Below are 25,556 nucleotides of genomic sequence, written 5' to 3' on the forward strand. Positions count from 1 at the left end.
GAAAAATAATGTTCTTATAGAAATGACTGCTTATAACCCCCCCAAAAATCACATGGACAAAGTTATATTTTGTCAGAGCAGACGAAACCCGTCCACAGCCTCAGGGGACAGAGCTGTTTTCTAGAAACAAATTAAATGCTTGATCGACCAGCTTCACTTTCATTATTCTCAAAAACAGGAGTTTTTAGACACAAGTTTGTATTGTGACTTACTTTATGACTCATATCTATATTTTTAAATAATTTACTCATAGTAATCCTTAAATCAGTCAAACCTGAAAACACCTTGCAGCAGGTGGTGAGATGTTTCATTCATTTCAAGATAATAAATTATTCACTTAGTCACATGTAAGACAGTTAGACCATCCTCGTGGTTTCCTTTTTAGCTTACAGTTTAATTTCTTTTGAAATGTAATCAACTGATCTAAATAATTAAGTAACTCCAATATAAAAAAGAAACGATCTTGAGTCATTTTTCTTTTTTGCCACATGAATGTAAGAGGATCAAACCTGAAAGACCTGGAAAGGTACATAGACCAAAGTTTGGTCATTAATGTCTAGATATTTATTAGATCAACACAAAATGTATACAGGAAATTAAGTCAACCAACTTGTGAGTCACAAACAAAGCTTGATGTTTAAATTGTAAGCTGATCTAAAGAAGCATGAAGCATGAAGCCTGATTGATGTTTTTTGAGCAACATTACTTCAAGCTGCAAAAACACCTCAGCCATATTTATCAAAAGGTGGGCGATAATGTTTATGCCCTCGTCCACTGGACAGATTTTCATGAAACTTGCAGAAAGTAATCATCTAAGTATATCTAAAACCTTTGGAATCAATCCCCCAAAAACACAAGAATGGCTCTAACTCAGTCAGTTTTGCAGATGTTGACCTAATTTTTGAAAATATAAACAAAGCTGCCATATTAAAATCAACATTAGCCGACACAAAAATGGTTATAACTCAGGCAGTTTTATAAATATTGAGGTAAAACTTGATGTAGTAGTAGCTGAGTCATTCAAAACACATACTCTAAGTGTGATATTTTGCGATATCGCATGAGATTGTGTATAATGGTATTTAAAAAGTTTGACCAAAACAGTTACAACTCTGTCATTTCTCAATGCAAGATGATATTATTCTAAAGCTTTGATAATCCTTCAAGGAATGCTAGGCCTTTAATTATCTACACATCCAACAAACAGGAGCCATAGAGGTTTCATAAAACTAATTTAATTTTGTTTGTCAGTTTGAGTATTTTCCTTAATCCTAAGATTATTTGGGGTTTCTGCCTAAAACATGACTTTTTGATTATGTATGTAAAAAATGTGGAGTTTAAAGCAGCTTTTCTTCATTTTAACTACATGAAGACAATAAAACAAGCCGTAGGCACAACATTGACTGGTATGAAGTTGCTACCAATATTCTGACATCCATGTAAAACAATATACTTATCTGAGTTGTGTGCTTGTAGTTTTTATGCAGATAAAAGCTTCATTGTTTTCACTCACTATTCAGCTGACACAGATCCTCTTTTTGGTGCAGACTCAGTTTGGCATTTTGTGGCCTTTTCACTGGAAAAACACAACAACTGTTGTGAATGGGTGAGAAAATAATGTGAAGAAACCAAAAAATAAGGGAGATTTTAGTAGAGAACTTAGAACTGCTGCGTTCACATGATAAAACACTTTGGTTTGTTATGAGATGACCTTTTATCATACATTTGTTTACAAATTCTTCATGTTAAAGTTAAGAACAGTTCAGCAGAAAAGCAGCTTCGATTAATATTTTCTGATCACACAGAAGTATTAAAAAATCTGCAATCAGTGATGAAGAGACAATAACAACAAAAGAAAAGTATGAAGTAATGATTAAACTGTTAACCTGCAGTCATAAAGCAACATTAGGATTTATTAGCAGCTATTTAAACCATTCTTTGTGAAATCAACCACAGTTTTAAAACTTCACTGCCACAGTTTTTATTTAGCTTTTTTCTTGTGAAAAATTAACACAAAGCAAAAATTTTAAATAATGAACAGACGCGAACCATTAGTCTTAAAGTCTGAGTCAGAGTCCTTACTTTTCCCAAAATGATTGATTCAATTTTGCAGCTTATCAAGGCTTAAAAATGCTTTAGAACTGTAACTTTTCTTGCGGACAGAGATTAATGTTTTTGCTTAAAGAAGTTCTGGTCAGTTTGGAAAAATGTATGACTTTGGCATTTAGAAAAAAAAAATCTCTTAAAGCTGTGCAAGTTATTTTATCTTTTCACAAAAGGTGGATTTTTAGCAAGCAAGTTATTTGGGAATAAAGTATTTCTGCCCTCTTGTTGTGCTTTCTGTTGCCTAAAATGAGATTTTTAAAATTGGAAACTTGCAATTTACATCTTGTATAAAAAGCAAATTTTTTTTTTTGCAGTGTGATTAAAAATAAAAAAGTGTCTGCCCCAGTTAATCAACCTTAGCGAACACAAAATAGCTATAACTCAGTCAATTAGTAACATGCAGTTTGTTTGTTTAAAACTTTGCTGTGTCGGGAGGTGTTAATAATCTTTAACATTATTTTAATGCTTTTAATGTTTGCATTTTTGCAGCAGAGTAAGTAAAATCCTACAGTACTTCAGATTTTGTTAGTTTCATAACTTATAATGTGAGTTATCTGAAAATCAGTGAGTCCTTCAACATGTTTTCAGCTGAGCAGTTTTGTCACAGATGACCGATACGACTTGAGTTTCAGTGTGGGGGAGTTTTTCACACAAAATGTAAATTTAAACAGCTAGACTTGTCCCCTGTTCATCTAAAGCAGAAGCCACTCTATGTTCTTCTTTCACTTCTTCATAATGTGGCCTTTAAAAGATGATCTTTTCTTTTTTTTTTTTAGGTCTAGAAACAACACCTCTTGTCATGATGGGGTTGGGGGTTTTTTTCTAAAGAGTTTTGAATGAAGAAGCTGAAAGGACCAACAAGCTTTTATTTTGAAGAGGAAGGGAAGTGGAGCTGAACAGTATCTGTAGAGGGAGAGCAGTTGCAGACTTAAAAGGTCAGAGGTAAGTTGTTCAGGTAAATAAATGCAATGATAAGGATTTGCTCTTACGTGGGGAGTTTCTGTAAGGGAAGAACAGGTAAGACTGTAGATGATCACTAGATTTTTCTCTAAGAGGAGGCAGACCTGGCATCATGTGACTTTATCAATCCCACAAGGGAGTAATGATTCACTCAGCCTTAAGTAGAGGGAGTTCTCATCAGCCAAATCAGCTTCAGGTGTGGCAGCCAGCTGCCGGACGTCTCATCCACGCCCTCTCTAGCTCACCCTGAAGACAGGAGGTTAGTAAGGAGAAACACAAAAGACAACCATACCCTGAATCCCAACACCTCTGGTGTGCATGAGACATAAGATGTTCCTATGTGATGGCACTGGGAAAAAAAGAGGAAATAAAGCAATGCACGTTTGCAGCAGAGCCCTTTACCTTACACAGAACTTGTGGAAAACCACTTTAACCACCAACCAGTTGTTGCATTAACGTTATGGTTGGTTTTTATAAGGAACAAATATTTCTACATTTATTTTGGCTGCAGCTCTCAGAAAGACTTCTACAGGCTCAAAAAAATGACACAGGACTCAAATATAGGGAGAAATTATTTTTTTTCTTAGAAAAGCAGAAGAAAATAAGCAGTTTGTTGAAGAAGATTAGAAAGAAAAACAACTGATCCCTCAGCCACAGTACAGAGACCAAGTCCTACAGATAAACAATCCCCACCAAAGACAAGAATCAATAAAAAAAACAGGAAATTATATAAAATCAAACTAGGAAAAGATAGCAAAGTGAGGCATCACTTCTACTAAGACTACAAGCCTGAAGCGTTATTACAGTACATGCAGCTATGCAAGCTTCGAGCTGAACTTCCCGACTAACTGCTGAACAACTTTATCCTACATCGGACACAAAAAGGGACAGTTTGGTTTTGAAAAATCAACTTTTTCAGGTATGCAGTCAGAGACTGATCCATAGGTTTGTCTATTTAGACCATAAATACAAAAAAGAACCAAAAAAAATCATTGTTTAGGTGTAAATGTTTCACATAGTCTTTATAATCTATAATGTTGGTCAACTTCTAGCACCACTGGATTCTGAAGGGTTTCTGTTCGAGTGTTGGTTCTGAAATGGCTTGGATCATCCTGTTTGTGTTGTTGTAGCTCCACAGACGGCCCCGCTGAGATCTGGGAATCATTCAGAGATTACGTCTAGCTAAATCTAGTTGCTTGATTGTCGTTAGCAACGATGTCACGAGGAAAACGAGCAGCGTCAGAAGCCATTGTGGCTGGAATTCAGAATACCAAAAAAAATAAATAAAACAAACCAAAACAAAGACACTCAACATCCAAACTGCCAAAACATTGAGTTTTTAGGATAAGATATGAGACAAAAAGCATCAGTGGTGTAATTTGATCATATTGGCAGATCTAAAGTCAGTTAAAAAAAACAAACATTGCGTACAAAACAGATTTAGTATAGATTAGTTTAAACTTATTGTACTTTTTAACATAAATCAATCCTGCAGGACACAAAAAGCTAAAATTATCATTTAAACAGAATAATTATTGTACATCTGCTCACAAATTGAGCCGTAACGCCGGATCGACAGGTATGTCAAGGATGATGATTTTCTTCATATATGCAGATAATATGATCCTTTACATTTCATTTCTATATCATAAAATCAAACTTGTCCAAAGTTAGAATTTCTTTATAAATAAAGTGATTTTTGCAGTAACTTATAAACAGTAACTTAATTTAATCTTGGGTCCATTTCAGTTTAGAAAAGTTTTTATATTTAAATTGTTAGGACTTTGTTTTGGCTATAAATTAATTATATTACCAAGCAAATCCAATCTGAGAGCACAACTCCAGTAATTATCATTTCTCCATGCCACCAGTTATAATTAATATTAATATGAAAAATGAGAAAACTTTAAAGTTTCTTTGGCAACATTTAGCAAATTTTCCCATCATACTTTTGCAAATTTGTTTAAAATGCTGATTCTTTTCATTATAGCCCGTCAACAATGGCAGAGCAGCAGTGATTTTATTGTTTGTGTGTGTGTTTGTTGGTCTGTAGTGTTAGAAAAACATCTAATGAACCACTGGACAGATTTTATTGAAGCTCTCAGAAAAATATCATTACATGTACGTCTACAACTGATTAACTTTTAGAGTTAACCCCGTTCAAGATGGCTGCCACAGTCATCATATACAGACACAATTTGGTGTGGTAGTAGCTGAGAGTCACTGTCAACACATACTCTGAGTGCTAACACATCATGTGAGAACTCACATTGTTACATGAGATTGCACATAATGTCATTTAAAAGGTTTTAAAAGGTTGTCTCCATCATTTCCCAACATTTCAGTTTAAATCTCTGGCATTAAAGGTGGCAGACAATATGCATTTCTTCAAGGAATTAAAGGCCTTTAATTTGTTTTCAATTCAGTATATTTATACTGTTTTGTGTTTGAGAAGTTCAAGTCTTTAAGGGGGAGATGTGAAATTTTTAGTCCAGTTTTTCTTAGTAAAAAAGGCAGCGTCTTACCTGCTCACCAAGAAGCAGAAACTAAATTAACAACTTCCCTCAAAGCAATTAATTTGGTCAAATCCTAAATTGAAACAACTTTTATGATTCTCACTTCAGTTTTGTAGCTCTCTAACATTATATTTATTAATTAGATCTAATTTACACAAACGGTCTGTGCTTCAGAGCTGAAGCTTTGCAACTAATTTAGATTTTACACCTTGATGATTGAATTTCAAGTTCAGATTAGGAATTAAATGCATTAAATTGGGATATCATGTTTACCTGCAAGTAAAAAAAAGATCTCAGAGACACTGTGGCACCTTGTCAGTCACTGTGGTGTATTTACATGGGTTTTTCCACAAATACTTTAAAATTTGATCTAATTTGTTCACCCTAAGCACACAAGTAGTGATTTATAAATTAAAAAGTCAGACATGGTGAAGCACAAACACAAATGCTTGTTTTAAGAAGAATATGTTAGTCATAATTACTAGAATATGTGAGTCATAAAACGACAGAGCATGACCGAGGTGCCAGGTGACCCATGAACTCAAACTGTAAGTTAAAAAAGGACATACAACAGCTGGTATGTATAACTCAAACGTACCATGTTACTTTATGTCACACACACACACACTTCTACTGAAAAGGTAAACAAGAGCTGCCTAAAACACACACACACCATGTTAAAAATGACTCGTCACGCCTCAACAATCAGGTGGATTGTTAGAAAATAAGCTGTAAACACTGTTCACCGTGCAGACCGTGGAACACAGTGTCTGAAAACTCTTCCTGTTGTGCACGTTGTAGTCAGAGAAACAAGCGTTAGAGATGGTGTCACAGACAAATATGCAGATTGATGAGAACATGGACCCAATTTATGGCTTCCCAAAATACTAAAATATTGTTTTCTAACATGTGACCAAATCTGTTTCAATCCAACTCATTAGCCTCTAACAAATAAGGTCTTCCTATAATACTATTATTTTAGCTGAGAGTTAAAATGTTTCAATAGTTTCAGATGGACCAAACTGATCGGTCAGTTGACTAATTTGGCAGATTTTACAGTTTTTAAAAAAAATTAATCTGCATTGGCCACGCCTGAGTGAACTAAGTCAGTTTAAAGACAGGCTTCTTTGTGGGCAGCACAGCCGTGTTACACTTCACACTCTGCCCTTGTGTCAATAAAGTTGATGGGATACTTATTTTTTCAGAACACCAGCAAACCCCAAAAGAAATTGCCAATTGATTTTTATGGACAGATTTCAATGAAACTCTCAGAAAGGAACCATTGGACATACGTCTACAACTGATTAACTTTTGGAGTCAGTTCAATTGAAGATGGTTGCCACAGCTAAGCAAACTCAGCCAAGTCAAAAAAGGCTATATGTTAGTGAACTTTACAGATATTGAGCGAAAATTTGGTGTGGTAGTAGCTGACAGTCATTCACTGTACGTCAAGCACTAACAGGTCATGCGAGATTTTGCAGCATCGCCTCACAGCGCATGTTTTCTTTCAAGCTTTGACCGGAATGACTATAACTGTCATATATCAACATAGGAGGATTTTAGTCTAAAACTCTGGCATGAAGACAGTGGGAGATATGTGTTTCTTCCAGGAATGCTAGGTCTTTAATTTAAAATAAGGAAAAAAGCATTATTATTTAACCTTTTCAGACTTTTAGACTGTTGTTAAACTCGCTTTTTCTGCCAGTTTCTAGCCAATTCTTTTCATCCAGTTGTACACATACTTGTCCTGTTCCCAGTCTGAACAAACCTTAAACTGTTTATATATTTTTTACACCTGATTGTGTATTTGTGTGCAGAAACTCTGTGTGTTCTTGAGTGAGCCGGGTCAGTCTTTTCAACCATACGACACTTTTCATTTTCTGTGTCGCCCTGTAGGTGTTTAATATCTTGTTTTCCGTGTATGTCACAACATGGTCGCACCTCATGCTGCATTCAGAGGAAATACTGGATCTGACACTGTGACAATAGATTGAGTCCTACAAACAGTCACATCCATGATGATGGTCGCCAATGTGGTTTCTCAAATCCACTGAAACTCCTCTGTACAAAACGTGTGTGGTTGTGTGCTTGTGTGCTTGTGTTACCTAAATCCTTATGTCTCTGCGCACATTGTTTTGTATGTCGCACATGCACAAATGCCAAACCAGCGTATAAATACACAGTTGTGTGTTTCAGGGCAAAATGCTCCTTGAGGCCCCCAAATCTCAAAACAGTGTGAATCAAGCCACTATATTAGTGCCATAAACCATTTCCCATCATGCATCAGGAAAGCTATTTCAAAAAGGATCCTCTAATTTTTACCAATCATGGCTGAAGAACATGCTGTTAGCATCACATTGCATCCAACAAACAGTTTTTTCCTCTGATTTCTTGTCCCTTTATACAATCTCTCCTTAGAAACATAGCATTTTATATTAAACAGGCATTTAAAGTTTCTATAAAAAGTGGTGCGTCAATAATAGAAATAGTTTATTTTTTTTCCTTTTAGAAAGACTCTTTTTTTTAAGAAAAAAAGACACTTGTTGAGGTTCCTGGGAATGGCGTGAGGGCAGCAAGGTGAATGACTGACAGTGAAACTGACCAATAGGAAAGAAGCACAACACAAGGACACAGATGGTCAGTGTAAAGGCTGGTCAGCAGCTTCACTCCACGTAAATGTTTTCCTTTTATACACTTAACAACAAGCATCCGACTGTCCCTGAAGGTAGAGTCTTGAAAAAAACAAACAAAAAAAACCCCATTATACTTAAACTACGGCTAAAACAGATCCAATCAAAGGAGTGTGTGCATTGGCTACATGAAACACTTCACTCAAAATCAAACCCTCTGGATTCAGTTCAGCTGGGAGAGCTGGAGGAGAGGCCAGGCAATGTTCAACAGTCTGAATGTCAGTCTCCTGCGGCTGATGCAGTATTTAGAGTGTGTTCGTGTGGGTTATTTACCCAGGAAGATGAATATCTCAGACTTCCTAATCTGAATTCCCCAGCTTATCTCTCCCTGTCAAAGTCTTTCTCTCTTCAATCTCTACTTTCTCTTTCTTCTTCACTTCTCTGAGCGCCGTCCCACCGATTCACCCGTCTACCTGCCGTCCCTTCAATCTTCTCCTCACGCTGCTCTGTATCTGTAAACTCGTAATGTCTTCATTTCTTCCTGTTTGCTCCTCCATGGCAGTATTTAACGATGAAAGCTCAGGCGGTTGGTCTAAGGCTCCTCTTCTCCGGTGGAAACAGCCAGGCGCATGGCTACAGACAGGTGGTCAGTGAGGCCGGCCAACTGGGTCACAAAGCTGAACTCTTCGATTTCCTGCAAGAGAAGGTCAAATTTATTCACACCGCACACGCAAAAACAACAAATGTTGATCAAGAATTACTTTACAACTAAATAATGATGCTGCATGGTGTAATATAAAACAATAAAGTTTATTACATAAGATTAATGCAAGTACTTATCTGGTATGTACCAGGGAGAAATACGTTCCATCAAGAAATGCTAGACCTTTAATTGTCTTTTGTGCTGCTTCCATTTTTTTGTGTTATTTTTATTGTGGAGCATTTTGGTCAACAGCATAAATATACTTGTCTCAAAATGTTGTGAAACATGATTTCTGTTGAAACACAGCATGTTTTTGACAAACATTAATGTTGCTAAGGTTGGGATATGTATCACTAACTGACCACAGTTTCTGGTTGATGTCATCTTGTATATTGGGAGATGACCAACTAAAGCAGATGATCATCATTGTCAGTGTTTTTAGATTTACATATAAATGTTACTCATGGACATAAATGTGTTAGCAGGGAGATTTTGTGTCAGATTTTTCTAGTTACACTGAAACGTTTTACTGGGATTTTAGCTGATGTTAATAATTTTTTATTTTATATTATTTACACAGTTTATTTTGGTGTCTTTAATTACATTGAAACAATATGAATGAATTTATAGCAATATTAACGTCTGTAAATGTTGATAATGGTGCTGCGTGCCTTCACAAGAAACACTGTTGTCACACTAACTTGGAGGAATAAAACACAATGCAAAGCTTAAAACATTTCAAATACATGTTGTCATCAATAAACACAATAAAATATTTCACTAGTTAACTAATATTTTTTTCTCTGAAGCAGTTGATGTAGAAAAAAAATAATTTTGCTGGTTTCTTGCAGATCTTTTTTCTTATCTGTTCACAGTTTGAAAAACTAGCAAATGTTTCAAATATTAAGTTTTTTTTTTCCTCTAGTGTGAATATACTTTTAATTGTGCCCTCGTACAAGTTTACACCTGTTAAAGCAGTAAATACAACCTTGGTCAACTAAGAGCTTTAACATATCATTAATGCAGTGGTTTTATTGGAGCTTTTTTTAGAAATCAGACTGAAGTAACTGGATTTTGTTGCAAAAACAAACAGGCAGAAATATAAGACGCTAAAAAGCTCTAACAGCCAACTTTTCTCGCTCTGACCTTAGAAAACCTTCCTGCGCTGACTGGTTTCATCCATGAAAGCATGATTGAGTTTAAACATCTGGGTTATCCCCAAAACCACCAAATAAATAAATGTTATTGTATTTAATGTGTCCTTTAACAGGAAGTAATGTAACTTGATTGTGTCCAATCAGTGTTTTCTTTTTAAAAAGCATGTAAGGTACTTCCCAACAATTACTCATTTCCACAATTGTTTCTGACAGCGATTGCTTCCTGCTGCTTCTGAAAACATTAGCTCTATGACATTTTTTAACAAAGCTTCTTTAATAATGCATGATGCTGGATCATTTTGAGACACTTGAAAACACCAGAGAAAACATCTGATTTAGTCGGTGTTTTAAAAGCGAAATGAAAGTTATTTATAAACAAAAACCCGATATTGTGTGAAAGCTGATCAGCGTGAACTGAAGGGATGTTAAGTGTCTGTTTTCTGCTACCAGGTGGCAGCACAAGGTTGAGTCTGAGAGGAAAGACTGAAAGCGGCAGGATGAGAGGGATACATCCTGATGTAAATGATGTGATTTGATTTTCTAATCCCTCACGCAGACTCCAGAGACACCATTGTTTTTATTCATTTGATTCCATCTGTGTTTGCAGTGTTTTTGTTCTCCTCCCTGAATTTTGTCAAATCTTTCTCGTCAGGTGTTTCCTGAGCCCGGAGAAACATCTCTCAGGAAATGAAGGTTCGATGAGTGTCTTAATAAAAGAAATCTATCAGAGCTGGCCACTTCCTTGCAGATAAGATCATTTTACCTCAACAAACTGAGTATTTTATGAAGGTCAAAAATAAATAAAGCATTCTTGAACTTGTTATAATGACACTTCTGTACTAATACTACTAATAAATTGTGTATCAGGTTCAGCTGCTTGTTTTTAAGCAGGATTATTAAGAAAGTCCTGATCTGATCTGGATCCATGTTTTATAAAAATACTAGGTAAATGTGCACAGTATCCAATTGCTCAAGTTTTTATTTGTTTCTGGACAGCAATACAAGACAAAAAACAACAATGTACCTGGACCATACAGGGGACATACCTGCCTGGTCCCTGTAGGTATCAGGTATGTATTCAGTTTGTATTAGGTAAATATCAGGTAGGTATGTACCAGGGTGTATTATTTATTGATATCAAACTACATTTTAGCCTGATGTTTGTGCTTTAATATTTTCTCAAATCCTACCAGTTTCCAGTCCTGCTGAAGGCCCTCATCGCTGTAGAGGATGTAGTCGATCCGACGTCCGTTTCCCTTCAGAGGGATCTTCCTACCCTTCTGACTACTGGCAGGACAATGGTTCTTACTGGGAGGAAACACCAGATACTCCTTTCTCCCGTCTTCGTTCTCCATCACTCTGACAGAGGCACACAGATGCAGACACACAGGAGGACTCAGACTCATTTCACAGGAGTCTACATCAGTTTTAGAGAACAAATAAAATCAAAACTGTTTTTTACTTGATGATGATTTGACACATAAGACATCTGTGAATGAAAACCCCATCACAAGTGAACTCGATTTCGTGGCTACAGCAGTTGTAGATCAAGTGACTCACTTTTGTAAACTTTCAGCTGAGCTGACATCGTCGTCATAAAGGCCACTGGGATCCAGCAGAGTGCCTAAAAAACAGCACATTAAAATAAAAACACTCATCCAGTAAATCTACGACCCAAATGTCCTTCTGTGAGCAGTCCACTGTGAGAGGAGGGTTAGGTTTTACAGGTTGGGGTGAAATCTGTAGGTTTCTCCAAGTTTTTATTTTTTAATGTGGTTATTAGCTGACTTAACCACCTGTGCATTTATCTGAACACACACCTGACTGTTTACATGTTTAAAGCTTTGAATAGGTTTGGTTTTGTGTGAAGCTGTAGCTCATTTTGAGGCATGGATAAAAAAGAAGTATTTATTTATATAAAATTTGAGGTTGGTTCATTATTTATGCTCCTCTGCTGGGATTTCTCACATCAATAAAAAATGAATTTTGTCCAGCAGTTTGCTTTTCAGAACAGCAGCAGTTTATCGAACGTAGTCTTTCAGAGTGTCTTTTAGTCCGACCCAAAGAGGGATAATAGACACAAACTGGAAACATTTCAGCCTGCAATCAACTAAAGCTGTTTTTTAATTTGTGTAAAGTAACAGATAGACTTTGATTGTTAAACACTTGTCAAAGTCAGGAAAATATTGGAAAAGATCTTGGTTTTGAAGAAAAATAAAAAATGTGTGAAGTCACTGTGGACTTTTTTTGTACTAAACTAAATCAAGAAACTTCGCTGTTCCTGCAGATACTGAGGGACATGCATGCTCAAAATGTAAATATTTTTAAATGTAAAACCAATTCTTTTTAAGCTTTCTTTCAAATAAATTTGCAGTTGAAGGTTAGTTAAAGTATTTTTTATAGATTTTTTTCAAATCAGAGAAGCTTGAAAGCTGGATAGATTGAACAAACCACAGATGTAAAATTGGAATATATAAATCAAATGTACATTTTTTCTCCAGACAATCAGTTATTTTACCATTTTTTACGTATCTGTCATCTTGTTATTGAATCATCTGGTATTTGGTATTTATTAGTCTGATGATGACAGGATGAGACTAGTCATGAGCTGCAGAAGTGTTGTCTTGATTGTGAAATCAGTCTTTGAATTCTGTGTCATTATTTCTTTTTTAGAAACTAATGAATACTGGTCACCTTCTGCTCTTTTTTTATTCTTTAAATGTCTGTGACAGGCATTTCAAAACAAGACACCAGACTGGTTAATTTTAAAACCATTTTAAACTGCTCATGGGGATACACTTATTTTTAACAATTTAAGCAAAATATCCCTGCAAGACTAATAATATTTAAAGGCCTAACCTTCTTTGAAGAAATGTATATCACCCACTGGTTTTCATGCCAGAGTTTTAGACTAAAATAACATTATGTGCTACCTCCTGCGTTTTGCAAGATGTCACGCTCAGAGTATGTTTTATGAATGAATCTCAGCTACAACCACACCAGATTTTAGCTCATTATCTGTAAAACCGACTGAGTTATAACCAAGGTTGATTAACAGCCATTTTTAACTGGGTTAATCAGTTCTAGATGTACATCCAATAATTACTACCTTCTACAAGCTTCATTAACTTTTTTCCAGTGGTTCATGAGATGTTTTGGTAACAGACAGACAAAGGCAAAAACATTTTTTGCCCACTTTTGCCTTAAAGCTATAGTAATTAGAGAAAAGACAACGATACAAAGTTAAAATCTAGGTCTGATTTTGAACATCTGTCTGGTCAAATAGAAAAATCAATGATCAACCTATATACAGAAATATTTCAGTTACATAACAGTAAATTATTTCTGCATCTTCTTTATCGATTCATGTTGCTTTATATGATTCATAATCCACTCCTCACTGAGGCTGCTTCCAGTGGCACAAGAAGACACTGTTTGGAGTGGATATATCTCCCGTTTTAACCCTCGAACCACAGTACCCTGGTGAAATATGACAGAGAGAGACTGATGAGCACTCAGAGATGCTTTTGACATTGATGCTGTGAGGATGTAGGCTGGATAATGTGGTTAAAACGCTCTGGATGAAGAGAGCATCTCTGAAGTTACTCCAGTCAATTCATGCAAGCTGGGAGCTCTTCTGAAAAGTGTCTGATGTGCAGAGAATATTTTTCACAAGTTGAAAAGCAGGTTTTTGATCACTGAAATAATATCACTGTTTGCAGCACATTTGGGAAACTATTAATATCCAGGAGCTTCCCTGTTCAAATGGTAAATGTGACCTCAGTTTTTCTGAGCTCATAAATCCGGATGTCACCCACAGGCTGCTGTGTGGGTGAACAGAATAAATGTTCCTTTACATCAGTTCTGTACTCACTTCCTTATAAACATGAGGTACTTCTGGTTTTTGGCTGTTCAATTTGCAACATCAACTACATCATGAAAAGAGACACGGAGTGGAAAGTTTTACAGAAACTTTTCATTTAAACGGCTTTAAAATGTCTTGTTACTTTTGTTCTGTTTAATTATTTCACCTGATTCTAACTCAGCCAAAATCCCTGCATAGTGACAGCAGAAATTTCCCAAAGTTACGACAATGTGAACATTTTAATAGCAACACCAGACTCACAACTGTATTCATTTATAAACAATTATTGTCTGCTATTAAAGGCAAAAGGGCAATAGTGTTTTTTCCCATGTCTGTGTGTGGGGATCATTTGTCTGTATTGTTAATATCTCATGAACCACTGGACAAATTTTAATGAAATTTTCAGTAGGTAGTCACTGGGTTGTCCTCTTCATTTCATGATTTGAAGTAAAGTTTGGACCCAAGAATGCAAATTTTCATGATACACAAATCAAAATACACAAAACAAAACAGATGTTGGATATAAATAGAAGGGGAACTGATGAGATAAGTAGAGACTTAATGATAACAGAAAACAAGAGTAAGTCAGCCAGGCAGGACTGAAGAGCAGAAACAGGTTGAGAAAAAGTGAAGATTAAACACAAGGGATCTCAAAACAAGCAAGAAATAAAAAACATGAGAAGCAACATGACCAAACCAAGAGGATCAAAAAAGTAAAACAGCAAACTTGATGCAAAGTCAACTAAATAATAAATAGAATACACAAAACAAACAGAAATCTTAGGACCCTGACTCTACAACAGATTGACTTTTGGACTCCAAAATCATCCAATTCAAGATGTGCAATCTTAGCAAACACAAAAAAGACTATAAATCTGCCAAATGTACAAAAACTGAGCTCAAATGTGGTGTGGTAATAGGTGTCAGTCATTCACAACACATTCAAACAGATCACACAAGTCTGTGCATAATGTCATTTTAAGGTTTAACCAAAATGACTATAATTCCCTCATTTCTTAACAGAAGATGATCTCAGTCTATAATTGTGGCAATATGCATTCCTTAACGAATGCCAGGCCTTCTTCAGATATTTTATTAAAACAGGATAATCTTCCTTCTAGTTTTTATTTTTATTGTTTCATTCATCCCTTCCTGTTTTCTTTCCGTTTTTTCTTCTGACAAGCAAGGTTCATGTGGGAAGGACAGATCTGTTTTTTTTTATTTTCCGCTTGCCATGTAAAACATTTAAAACAAACATTTCTCTGAACAAGCCTTTACACTCTTTCCTGCCCACTCCATCCCCAAAATACCACTGGCCTAAATATTGCTTCGTATCCCGACCAAATCTGTCCAGTCCTTGCATGCGTCACTAATGCTCATGTATGAAGCTGGTGCACTGGTGGTGTTTTCATTCACACTGAGGGTACATCCTGATTTAGCCTGAAGAGGCAGATTTTAGTCTGCTCTGCTCTGCAGCAACCACATGATCACCCTGCTGTTTCAGAATGATTTACACACTTGCAGTGTTACTATTGCTGCAGTGGATGTGACATCTGGTCAAACTTGTGTGGATTTGTGTGTGTGCGTTTGCGATGCCTCACCCAGAGCCCATGGTTTGTCCTCCCCTGGCCCCAGGCGACATGGGTCCTTGTATTGAGTAAAAAGTGCATGCTGCTGCTCCAGTTTGTCCTCTGGAAAAAACAACAACCCACAAAGCACAGTCAAAGGTTTACCCAAAGCAACTAAAAATGGTGTCAGAACAACATATGTTCTGTTGGAGACTTTATTTCTAAATAAGTCAGCAAATATGAGGCTTTGTTAAGTAAACTGTGATCATATTCATTTTATTCAACACTAGATGGTGGTAAAGGACAAAATCATCAACTGTAAATTTAATTTGTGCAGAAATAAACCCACATGTTAACTAACCTGTTTTTGTGTTTGTGTATTATAACTTCCAAGGCCTTTCTGTGCTGGGTACAGAAAGGCTCAGAAAAACATTTTTAGTCATGCAGTTTCAGGCAGAATAACAGGGTCAGACAACTGTAACATAAAAACTTGCATAACTCCACATACAAAGAATTTAATTTAGCATTTGAAAGTGCTCATCCTAAAAACACAACATTAATGTTGTTGAAATTATCCACTTGTTTACTATTTATTAAGCTATTTTGTAGATGCATTTGAGACCCAGCTGTATTTTGTCCTGGACTACATCTTGCACTAGAAACTTTACATTTTGCACAATTAAAGTAGCACACATCCACTGCAACTTGAACTGACTAACATCTACAGCTCATTATTGTGATTTTATTTTGATTTTAGATATGACGTGACTTGTCTCCTCCTCTGCCTGAGCTGCAGGATTTGAGGAGTTACGAGGAAAATTTGTACTGGAACCTTATGTGAAACTTTAGTTGATAAATCTAAACAGTAAAAGATTTGTTGGACATGACAGTGTAAAAGTAGGAGTATGGAGGGCCAGGGTCACTTCTAAGGGCTATCTGAAAGCAGGAGCTGTGTCTGTATTCTTGGCACAAAGTCAAGCTTGCTTTCAGTGTGGGTTGGATTCTGCCAGGGCTGTTCATGTCTCCAACTCTGTTTGTGGTGTTCATGGACAAGATCTAAAGTCAGTCATGGAGAGGAGGGTGTCTGGTTTGGGAACCTCAGGGTCTTGTTTCTGCTTTTTGCAGAGGATGTGGTTCTGCTGGTTTCTTCAGGCCCCGAAAGTCAGCTGAGTGCAGATGAGAGTCAGGTTCTACAAGTTTGAGGTTATTGTTTTCAACCAGAAAAAGATGAAATGCTCTCTATGGGTTTAGATGAATTTCTTCTTCAAGCAGGGGAGTTCAAGTATCTGGGAGTCTTGTTCATGAGTGATGGTTGAATGGAGCAGGAGATGGATCTATGAATCTGGGCCTACTTCGCATTCATGAGGGCTTTGCTCTGGTTTGTCGTGGTGAAAAAGGAGCAGAGTCAAAAGGCAAAGTGCTCAATTTACTGGTCAGTTTTTGTTCCAACCTGAACCTATGGTATAAAGACCAAAAGAACAAGATCCCAAACACAAGCAGCTGAGATGAGCTCCTCCGTAGAGTGACCGGATTCAGTCTTAGGTGAGGAGCTCCATCATCTGGTGGGACCTTGGCATAGACCCTGCTGCTCCTCTGGGTTGAAAGAAGTCAGCTGAGGTGGTTCAGGCATCTGATTAAAATTTTCAGGCATTGGGAGGAGACCCAAGGGCAGACCCAGAGCTCAGTTGTACATACTGCATCTTCTCTGGCCTGAGAACACCTTGGGATCCCTCAGGAGGAGCTGGAGAGCATCACTGGGGAGAGGGATGTCTGAACCTGCTGCCTCCATGACCCAAACACGAATAAGCAGCAGAAGATGGATCGATGAATGAATGACAGCTTAAAAAATGAGCTGCATCTAAAATCACTTCAGTATGGCTTGCTTTTGAATTATTTTGCACATTTACAGCAGCAATAAGTCTTCTGTAGCTCTAAGCACCGGCATGTTCTCACATATTTATTAGTTTTTTGTGAGCAGCATTAACACATAATTTGCATATTGAATATTTTGGTGTTACAGCTGAAGTTGTGTTTGTGTAAGTAGATACACTACAACCAAGAACTGTAAGGAATTCTTAGTTTGTTTTGTTGCAATAATAAAAAAATGGGTTAGTTAGAATATTCACATATTTTCACCATAGTAAAAATTTCCAAGGTTTTATTATTGATGCTAAGATCATTAATATCTTATAATATTTTGCACTGTGAGACAGCTGGGGCTCTACATCCTTCTGCTGATACTGAGAGCAGAATCCTGCATCATGTTGGTGTGTGGACTGATTATTAATGAGAAAAAAATGGTTGGAAATCCACTGACTTATTATCTCTGCCCACCTGAAGAACAATTGTCAAAGTTCAGGTCTCCCAGGATAACATCGAAGGCCACCAGGTCTTCCAGCACCTTCTCTCCTTCAGGTGGTTGGGATGAAGATTGACGAAACTCGGCCCCCCACTGGAGCAAAAGGTCCAGCTGCTCACAGCGGACTGATGCATCACCTGGACAGGAACAGGTAACGACAACAAAGCATGTTGATGTCATAACATTGCACACTAAAAACAGGCTTATCCAGGAGCTATTGTTGCTGTTTCTTTTTGTTTTCACATCTTTGTAGCTTGAGACAGTTTGTTAGTTTACTTGTGGTGTTACTAATATTAGTAACATGATACTGAGCGTCTTTTTTTGGCAGCGTTCACATCGGTCCACTGCAGCCAGTGAATCTGATAAACTGCCTTTAGTTATAGAGGTAAGGGAAGGAGGTGAGCAGAGGGAGGCGGTGGGTGAAATCATGAGAGAGAACAGATGAATAGATGAGAATGTGAGAAACAAAGAGGTGTCAGGATATTGGAGGGTGAGTAGGTTGCTTTGGCTTTGATTATTTTTGACTGCAGCTGAAGTACATCTGAAATTATTAGTATTATTTTTTGTCCATGTGTGTTTCTGTTTGTTTTACTGAATTTCTCAAAAATGGACCAATCTTAATGATGTGGAGGCCGTGTTTGTTGTGCATGTGCCTGAATAGCTGCGCAAAACCTTTAATGTGAGAAGATTTTCAAATCAAATTTATTTGTATAGCACATTTAAAATCAACTGCTTAGTCAAAGTGCTGCACAGAAAACAATAAACATTAAAAAGTGAATACCAAACACAAATATGGTGTGCTATTAGTTGAGAGTCATTTACAGCCAATAAATTATGCAATATATCTTTGAGATTGTGCATAATGTTATTTTCAAGGTTTGACCAAAGGAATTCAATACATACAAACAATTATCTTTGTCAAAAACTCTGGCATGAAAGGCGGTGGGTGACGTCATTAAAAGCTTCCTTCAAGGCTTTTAATGATGAAAGTTTTTGATGCAGCATTTCGAATGAGAAGTAGATTATTTCAAAGAAAATACATCATGATTAAAACACTATTTTAGGAAGCGGCAGTAGGAATGTTTTTAGTTATGAAAGTGAGAACAAAACAAAACCTTTTGTTGCATCTATGAGAGTCCAACACCAAAAATCCTTTGAAGCTTTTACTTTTTTTTGCAAGTAAGATGTTAATAATAAAAGATTAATTATCCTAAAGAAAAACATGATTACAGACATTTATGTATAGAAAAGCTCAGAAACGTCTCAGGAGTGACAGGTCCATTAAATGCCTGAAAGGCCAACTGTTCCTGCACACCTTAAATACACTAAAACTAAACTCACCCATAAACTGAGGCAGCTGTTACATTTATAGGTTGAGTTTTTGCTCAGTTACCATTCTTTCTGCACCATGAATCTCAAACACACCTCCTTCTTCTCAGGTCTCTTCTTTTTTCCTCCTTGTTTTCCCTGACTTATTCATCCCAGCCCCCTCACCTCTAGGGGGTTTATCTTTGTTGTATCTTTAGAAACGGTACTGGTACTGCTATATTTAGGCCTGCAACAAGCGTAGAAGCCCAGAATAGCAGGCAAAAAGAGGTGGGGGGTGATGGTGGATGTGTCTCTGGTAAAAAAAAAATGAGCGTGGCTTTGACCAGAGGCTTTAAATAGGGCTGTGACGCCTTAAACAGCTTGAGGCAGTCGCCATGGGAACAGCAGGAGGAGATACACATGGGTTTTGACGTGCTCATTTATCTAAGTATCAGTACACAGAGGCACACACGCAGACATGAAGCCGAGATGTCTTTTCACGAACAAAACCCTCCTGAGCAGCTTTGAAACACATCGGTGTTCAGTCATCACACGAAGACCTGATGCTACTTTACCTTCGATGGCGTGGAGGTGCGTGCACGTGAGGTATCCCACAACTCTTTGCTCCTGATGGGAGGTGCCCACATGAACCTGCAGTGATGAAACAGGACATGATGTCACTCTGCTGTGTTCAAACAAGCCACATAAAAACCCAATTAACAAGTGTGTTTGCATGAAGCATGCCAGCTGACAACAGCATGATTAGATCATTCAGAGTGAGGTGAAACATTAGAGATCCTGAGGGACAATTAACACAAGCTGAAATTTAAGTACAACATTTAAGGTGTGTGATGTAAGAGCACTAAGGTAAAAAGGAAAAATGTAATGAGATAATTAAAATTATGTTATGTAGAAAAAAAAGAAATCATGCAGAAACTTCTGCGTGTACTTGCACCACAGTTTACGCCACATCTGTGATGCATAGCCGTTGTGGATGCTGTAATCATTGCACACAAAACAAAAATATTGAAGCTCTGCAGATGCTACACAAACTCCAAGCATCTGGTGTGAAGCCAGCCCTACAGAGCAGCTTTTATCATCAGCTTTCTTCTGAATCTCTCATACTGTATGCTTAAAATAATCAAAAGGCCTTTTGTGGCGAAAAAATAGTGCTGATCACTATTTTATCAGCACTCGCTCCCACCAACAATGGGACCGACATTAGTTCTGACATTTTGTCCCGGATAATGAATGGTCTGCAGAGGCTGATGGAGCATGAAACATTTTCTATCAGCAGAAAACAACTATAAACAAAAAGCCCTTACACTAACACCAAAATGATATTTTTCAAACAGTGAGTGAATTTTTTCAGGCGGCTCAGTGGTTGGTGATTGATTAAAAGGTTTCTCATCAGAAAATTTTGAGCCGGTTGTTCAAAGTTCCTCTGAACAGACCCAGAACAACCCGACATAGAAACTTCAACCATAGAGCTTCACTGTCACGGTGGCATGGTGGTGCAGTGGTGAAAGCTGCTGCCTCACAGCAAGAATCAGCTTGATGGTTCAAAACTCAGCTGAGTGAAGTTGGCATGTCTCTGTCTCTCTCTTCTCCTTGGTTTTGTCTACACATATGTACCAGAACGCAGCAGTCATGTCTGTTTTCACAGTAAAACTCCCTGGACCCCTCGTTTGTATGATGACTCAAGGATTGTTGGTATTAAAACACTGCCTATCTGCTTGTTGTGATGAAAAAGAGACAAAATATCCAACGTTTACTCATGACTTCTGAGGAAGAGACAAAAGACACTTTAAAAATCTCAAATTGTGTTCTGTAATTTTTCTTGAAAACCTCACAAACTCATTACAGGACTTATAAATCTTTGATGTGCTAAAAGTGAAATATTTGCTTTTAACCTCCCCCGTGTTTATATGCTTTCATGTGGATTTTTCTTTTGAGAATAAGTTTACTTGCTTCTTTGCTACCACCTGCTGTGATAATGTTTTGTTTTGTGTATTTCATTAATACTTTGGTTGCGAGAAAAGGGCATATTTGAGGTTTATTATCAAATTAACCATTAACTTTGTTTTCACAAGACTTTCCCTTTATGTCAGACAGTGTGCATAAAAAATGTGTCACCCTCTTATTGGTTAGTTTAACTAGAGTCAGCCCTGCAGGCTGGACAATATATAATCAGAAGTATAGTGCTTCCTGCTGTAGACTCCAACAAAGACAAATTCTTGTCTGTCTCATTTGTCTCTAAGTGACTCTGTGATGGACTTGTAACCTGTCCAGCGTCTCATTATTGACCACTGGAGATTGGAGCCAGCTCCCTGTGACAAAGCATGGTAAAGCAAATAGAGGAAATTGTTGGCTGGATGTTAGTGAATTCAAGAAAACGAAGCCAACTAACAGGCAAAATGCACTTAACTTTCTTGGTACATTTTTAAGACTGAATTTCTCCACTCTATAAGCAGCAAAATGTGAGCAACAATGTGCAGCCTCGCTGGAGATTTAATCAGACACCTTTAGCATCAGAGCTGAAGAGTCCTGAAGGACAACGAGGCTGCGACTGGCAGCTCTGAAGAGTCGGTGGGTGGATGCAGACTGATGATGATAAGGAGAAATAAAGGGTTGTAGAGGAAAAAAAAAATGATTGCGGGGTGGATATGCTGAAGTGTGAAGGCATCTGGGAGGAGCAGATCTGTGGCAAGACTGCAAACATTTCTGCTCGAGGTCGTAGTTTAAAAAGAGCTCTTAACATGGGAGGAGTATTTGACGTGCGGAACTGATCCGAATACACCCTCACATTCATGGAGGACCCCAATTCTGAGAAGTAGAATTTACCATCAGTATTATAAAGTTACAAATAAGAAGTGGCTATTGCTCACTAAAAAGTAACAGTAAATAAACATGTTGCTTGTTCATAAAAGATGACTCTTTGGCAGGGTTTTCATTCAAAGAATACAGGAATGTTTATTGTTTACTTATTTATGATTTTACCAGAGGAGCAGCTGGCCTCTGTGTGTGTCATGTTGCACTTACATGTCTTGATTACCATCTGCTCCAAAGACACGAACAGTATGCTGTGTGCTGGTTAAAGATGTGACTGTGCATCTGTTAAAGGGGCTGCAGGGTTAGGGTACATGTGCAGCTCTGTGCAACAGCTTCCTGCAACCTCCAGTAATGTGATATACTGATTAGACTCTGTAGAATGATTTATTCAGATTAGCTTCATAGAGATGTAAACAAATGCTGTATGAATGTGTGTGGATGGGTAAATGAAGGCAGATTGTGTTATAAAGTGCTTTGAGTGGTTTGGTTGGCTAGAAAAGGCGCTATATAAGTACAGTCCATTTACCATTTACCATAAGCACGAGATGGATACGTCAACAGAGAATAAAAACTAAGTTAGACTTGAAGATGTATAGCAGACAAATTAGCACTTTTTTGGACAGTTTCTTTTGTCTCTTATGATACTTTTGTTGACATTTTTATTTGGAGTCAAACTAAGTCAAGATGGCTGACACAGCTCCAACATAGAAATGTCTATAACTCAATTTTACAGATAATGAGCTAAAATATTATATGGTAGTAGCTAAAAGTCATTCACAACACATACGCTTGGTGAGACATGTTGAAATACTGATTCAATGTTTGACCAAAATGTCTATAACTTTGAAATTTCTCAACATAAAATGATCCCAGTCTAAAAGTCTGGCATATAAGATTGTGGGTGATATGCATTACTTTAAGAAATGCAAAGCCTTCATTTATTCTATAAACTGAGCAGTGCTTCTTGCCTGGTGTCTCTTTAAAAAAGTACAAAATTTGTCCAAGTATATACCACAATGAGAAAACTACAGTGTTTTCTCTCCTGTGAATTAAAAGCTTCCTGCAGTTGAAAGCACACTCACTTCGACAAAAGGGAACAAACTGCCAACAGTGGGATCTGTTGTGGAGTTTGTATCTTGCAGAGCCTCTAATAAAAACCTCTATAAGAACCTCAATGAAGCATAAGGCTAATTAGCTTTTAATGCCACACAGAAGCTAACATTTTATGCTTGAAAACAGTAAGTGCACCATCTTACAGCAAAGACCACAGATTTCCACTCAGTATTTCGAGTCATAGATTCACTTATTCTTCATATGTTTGGTTGAAATGGTTGAGCTCAAAATGTGACAAAAATACTTGAGCAAATTAAATAAATGCATTATGAGATGGTGCATTAACTTCTCTTATAATTCTTATTGCCAGTAAATTAGAGTTTTTAAAACTGCATTGATTTGTTGATGCGTTGAACTCCTCAGTGAAAATATTATGGTTGAAAAAGACATTTAAAATCATCTAAATGGGGCATCTAGGCTGTCACTGGGCTAAGTTTGGTCTGAAAGTAAAGGCTTTGTAGATGCCCATAAGGGCTAATTTTAGATGTTGATTAAACATTCAATTTTAGCAAAGATTTACCACGTTTGTCAAATATAAATGAGTACAACACATGAGAGAGATTTCATTTTGTGATCACAACCTTTCAAGTATGGGTGGGCGAAGTATCGAGCACTTCCACTTTTATCTGGAGTGTCTGCATCTAATTCACTGGGATTTTAGTTTCTCTCACGCTCTCCTAATGTCGCACTCAGACAGCCCATTCAGGAAACCTTCCAGCAAACTCCCCATCCCATCAGGGAAAGTCTTCAGTGAGCACAGTGTTTCTGTGTTACAAGAGGGGGGAGAGACAGCACCCTACCCACCCAACAAGTCAATGAGCTTTTAGAGGTGGGAAACTGATTGATTGATTGATTGAGCCACACGACTCAGAGATTCATGGAGACATTAGGATACAACACAGGGAATGCTTCTATGTTTCTGACTGTCAGACTTGGCCTTTATTAGCCTTAAGAAGAAGTATAGTGATTAAAAGCAGATTTTAAAATATGGCAATACATATATATCACGTAACATGATAAAGTCTTAAATATTACATGATTATTTTAGCTCATATCCCCCATTCTTGTTACCTACTGAGCTGATCAATGAAACTCAAGACACCGACATTATTACATGTAAGAGTGAGTGACTTGTCTGTATTTTTTTTTAATTATTCACTTTATAATATCCTGAAATATCTTGTTGTCACTACACAATCTGTATGGTTTATATTTATAATCTAACAATAAATGATCTTTGTTTTAATCACAATTCATCTCTAGTAAAATGTGAAATTGGAAAAATATTTAAAAATAACATCAAACACTGATTAATATTGTTTGTTATTCAAAACCCAACTGATCACAGCGACTGTGTTTCTTGTTTGACTTATTAAAGATTTAACCATTAATAAAAGAGTGTGCAGAAAGTTCTATAAGTTCAGGCACAATCCACGTTACATTTATCAGTCTCTGGGATTCTAGCATGATTTTTTTTTCCATTTCAGTAGTGAATCTCTGTGTGGTATATAAAAATGCTATAAGTACTAAATTACTTGGACAAAGTAAGACTGATCTAATTTTAACGACAGATATTCAGTACTAAATACAAACTAAATCATTCCCATGGGTCACTTGGTAACGTAATACATACTTCTGCATTTTAAACATTTAGTAATGTTTGGCAGCCCACTTTTACAGGAGTAATTCAATCTTAGGAGGATTTATAATTTGATTTTCACTTGTTTTTAGCTTAGTGTGAAACCAGAGGCAGGCAAAATAAACAACTACTCTAATTTAGTTTAACCTACATTACTTCACTATTAATTATGTGCTTTTTTAATTTAGATAAAAACAGAGTATTTTTATCCCCATTTCTTCCCTCTTAGTTGCTCTTTTCTCCCTCAATGCTCTTCTCTACCCACATGCCACAGTCTGTATTAATATTTCAGAGGCTTATGCATGCTTCAATAGGTGTGTGTGCACCCTGAAACTGACAAGAGGCCTGAGGGGATTCTTCTGCACGTGTATACGTGCGCAGTCATGCTTATAAGGAATAGTGGACTTTCGATATGTGTTTATAATCCAAGGCTTGTGTATAAGTTGATGTTCACACAAAACCGAGGTTTATTGAAGCTCTGTGCACAGAATGAAGAAAAGCCTCGACAGGAAGCAGTTGATACTTCGATGATTCTTTTTACTTATTTGTGCTTTATGAATGAAAACAAGTATAATTAACTGGATTTCTTTTAAAATAAAAAGGCACATGAGCCAGAATGTAGGATGTGAGAAACTTTCCCTGACTTCCTTTCATTACAGGGCATTGAGACAGAACAGAGCAGAACTGTAACGAGCTGAGAGAGGCTATTTCACAGCCAACCGAGCTGAGCAAGTCTGATTATAAAAGCTCTGAGCATGCTGTAAATAATTACTTTAATTTTACCAGCACATGGAGGCTGA

General features: G+C 37.0%; 1 protein-coding gene and 1 long non-coding RNA gene across 3 annotated transcripts in view; one reads left to right on the forward strand and one right to left on the reverse strand.

Moving 5' to 3' along the window:
- Positions 1–2,914: 2,914 nt before the first annotated feature.
- LOC112451283 lies at positions 2,915–11,379 on the forward strand. Its single transcript, XR_003040077.2, has 4 exons — positions 2,915–3,048; positions 10,725–10,765; positions 11,069–11,142; positions 11,266–11,379. It is a non-coding gene; the product is annotated as an uncharacterized LOC112451283 (long non-coding RNA).
- The window catches only part of smpd3 (sphingomyelin phosphodiesterase 3), a 61,347-nt gene continuing 40,989 nt past the window's right edge, over positions 5,199–25,556 (reverse strand). For both annotated transcript variants that reach the window (XM_017434236.3, XM_017434234.3), the window contains 6 exons: positions 19,748–19,823; positions 17,840–18,001; positions 15,539–15,628; positions 11,633–11,696; positions 11,263–11,431; positions 5,199–8,906 (listed from right to left, as the gene is read on the reverse strand). In XM_017434236.3, the coding sequence (XP_017289725.1) occupies positions 8,805–8,906; positions 11,263–11,431; positions 11,633–11,696; positions 15,539–15,628; positions 17,840–18,001; positions 19,748–19,823 (663 nt within the window). In that variant the 3' untranslated portion in view covers positions 5,199–8,804. The remainder of the gene's footprint in view (positions 8,907–11,262; positions 11,432–11,632; positions 11,697–15,538; positions 15,629–17,839; positions 18,002–19,747; positions 19,824–25,556) is intronic.

This window comes from Kryptolebias marmoratus, linkage group LG11 (assembly GCF_001649575.2).
Source record: "Kryptolebias marmoratus isolate JLee-2015 linkage group LG11, ASM164957v2, whole genome shotgun sequence".
In the NCBI taxonomy this organism is placed as follows: Eukaryota; Metazoa; Chordata; class Actinopteri; order Cyprinodontiformes; family Rivulidae; genus Kryptolebias; species Kryptolebias marmoratus.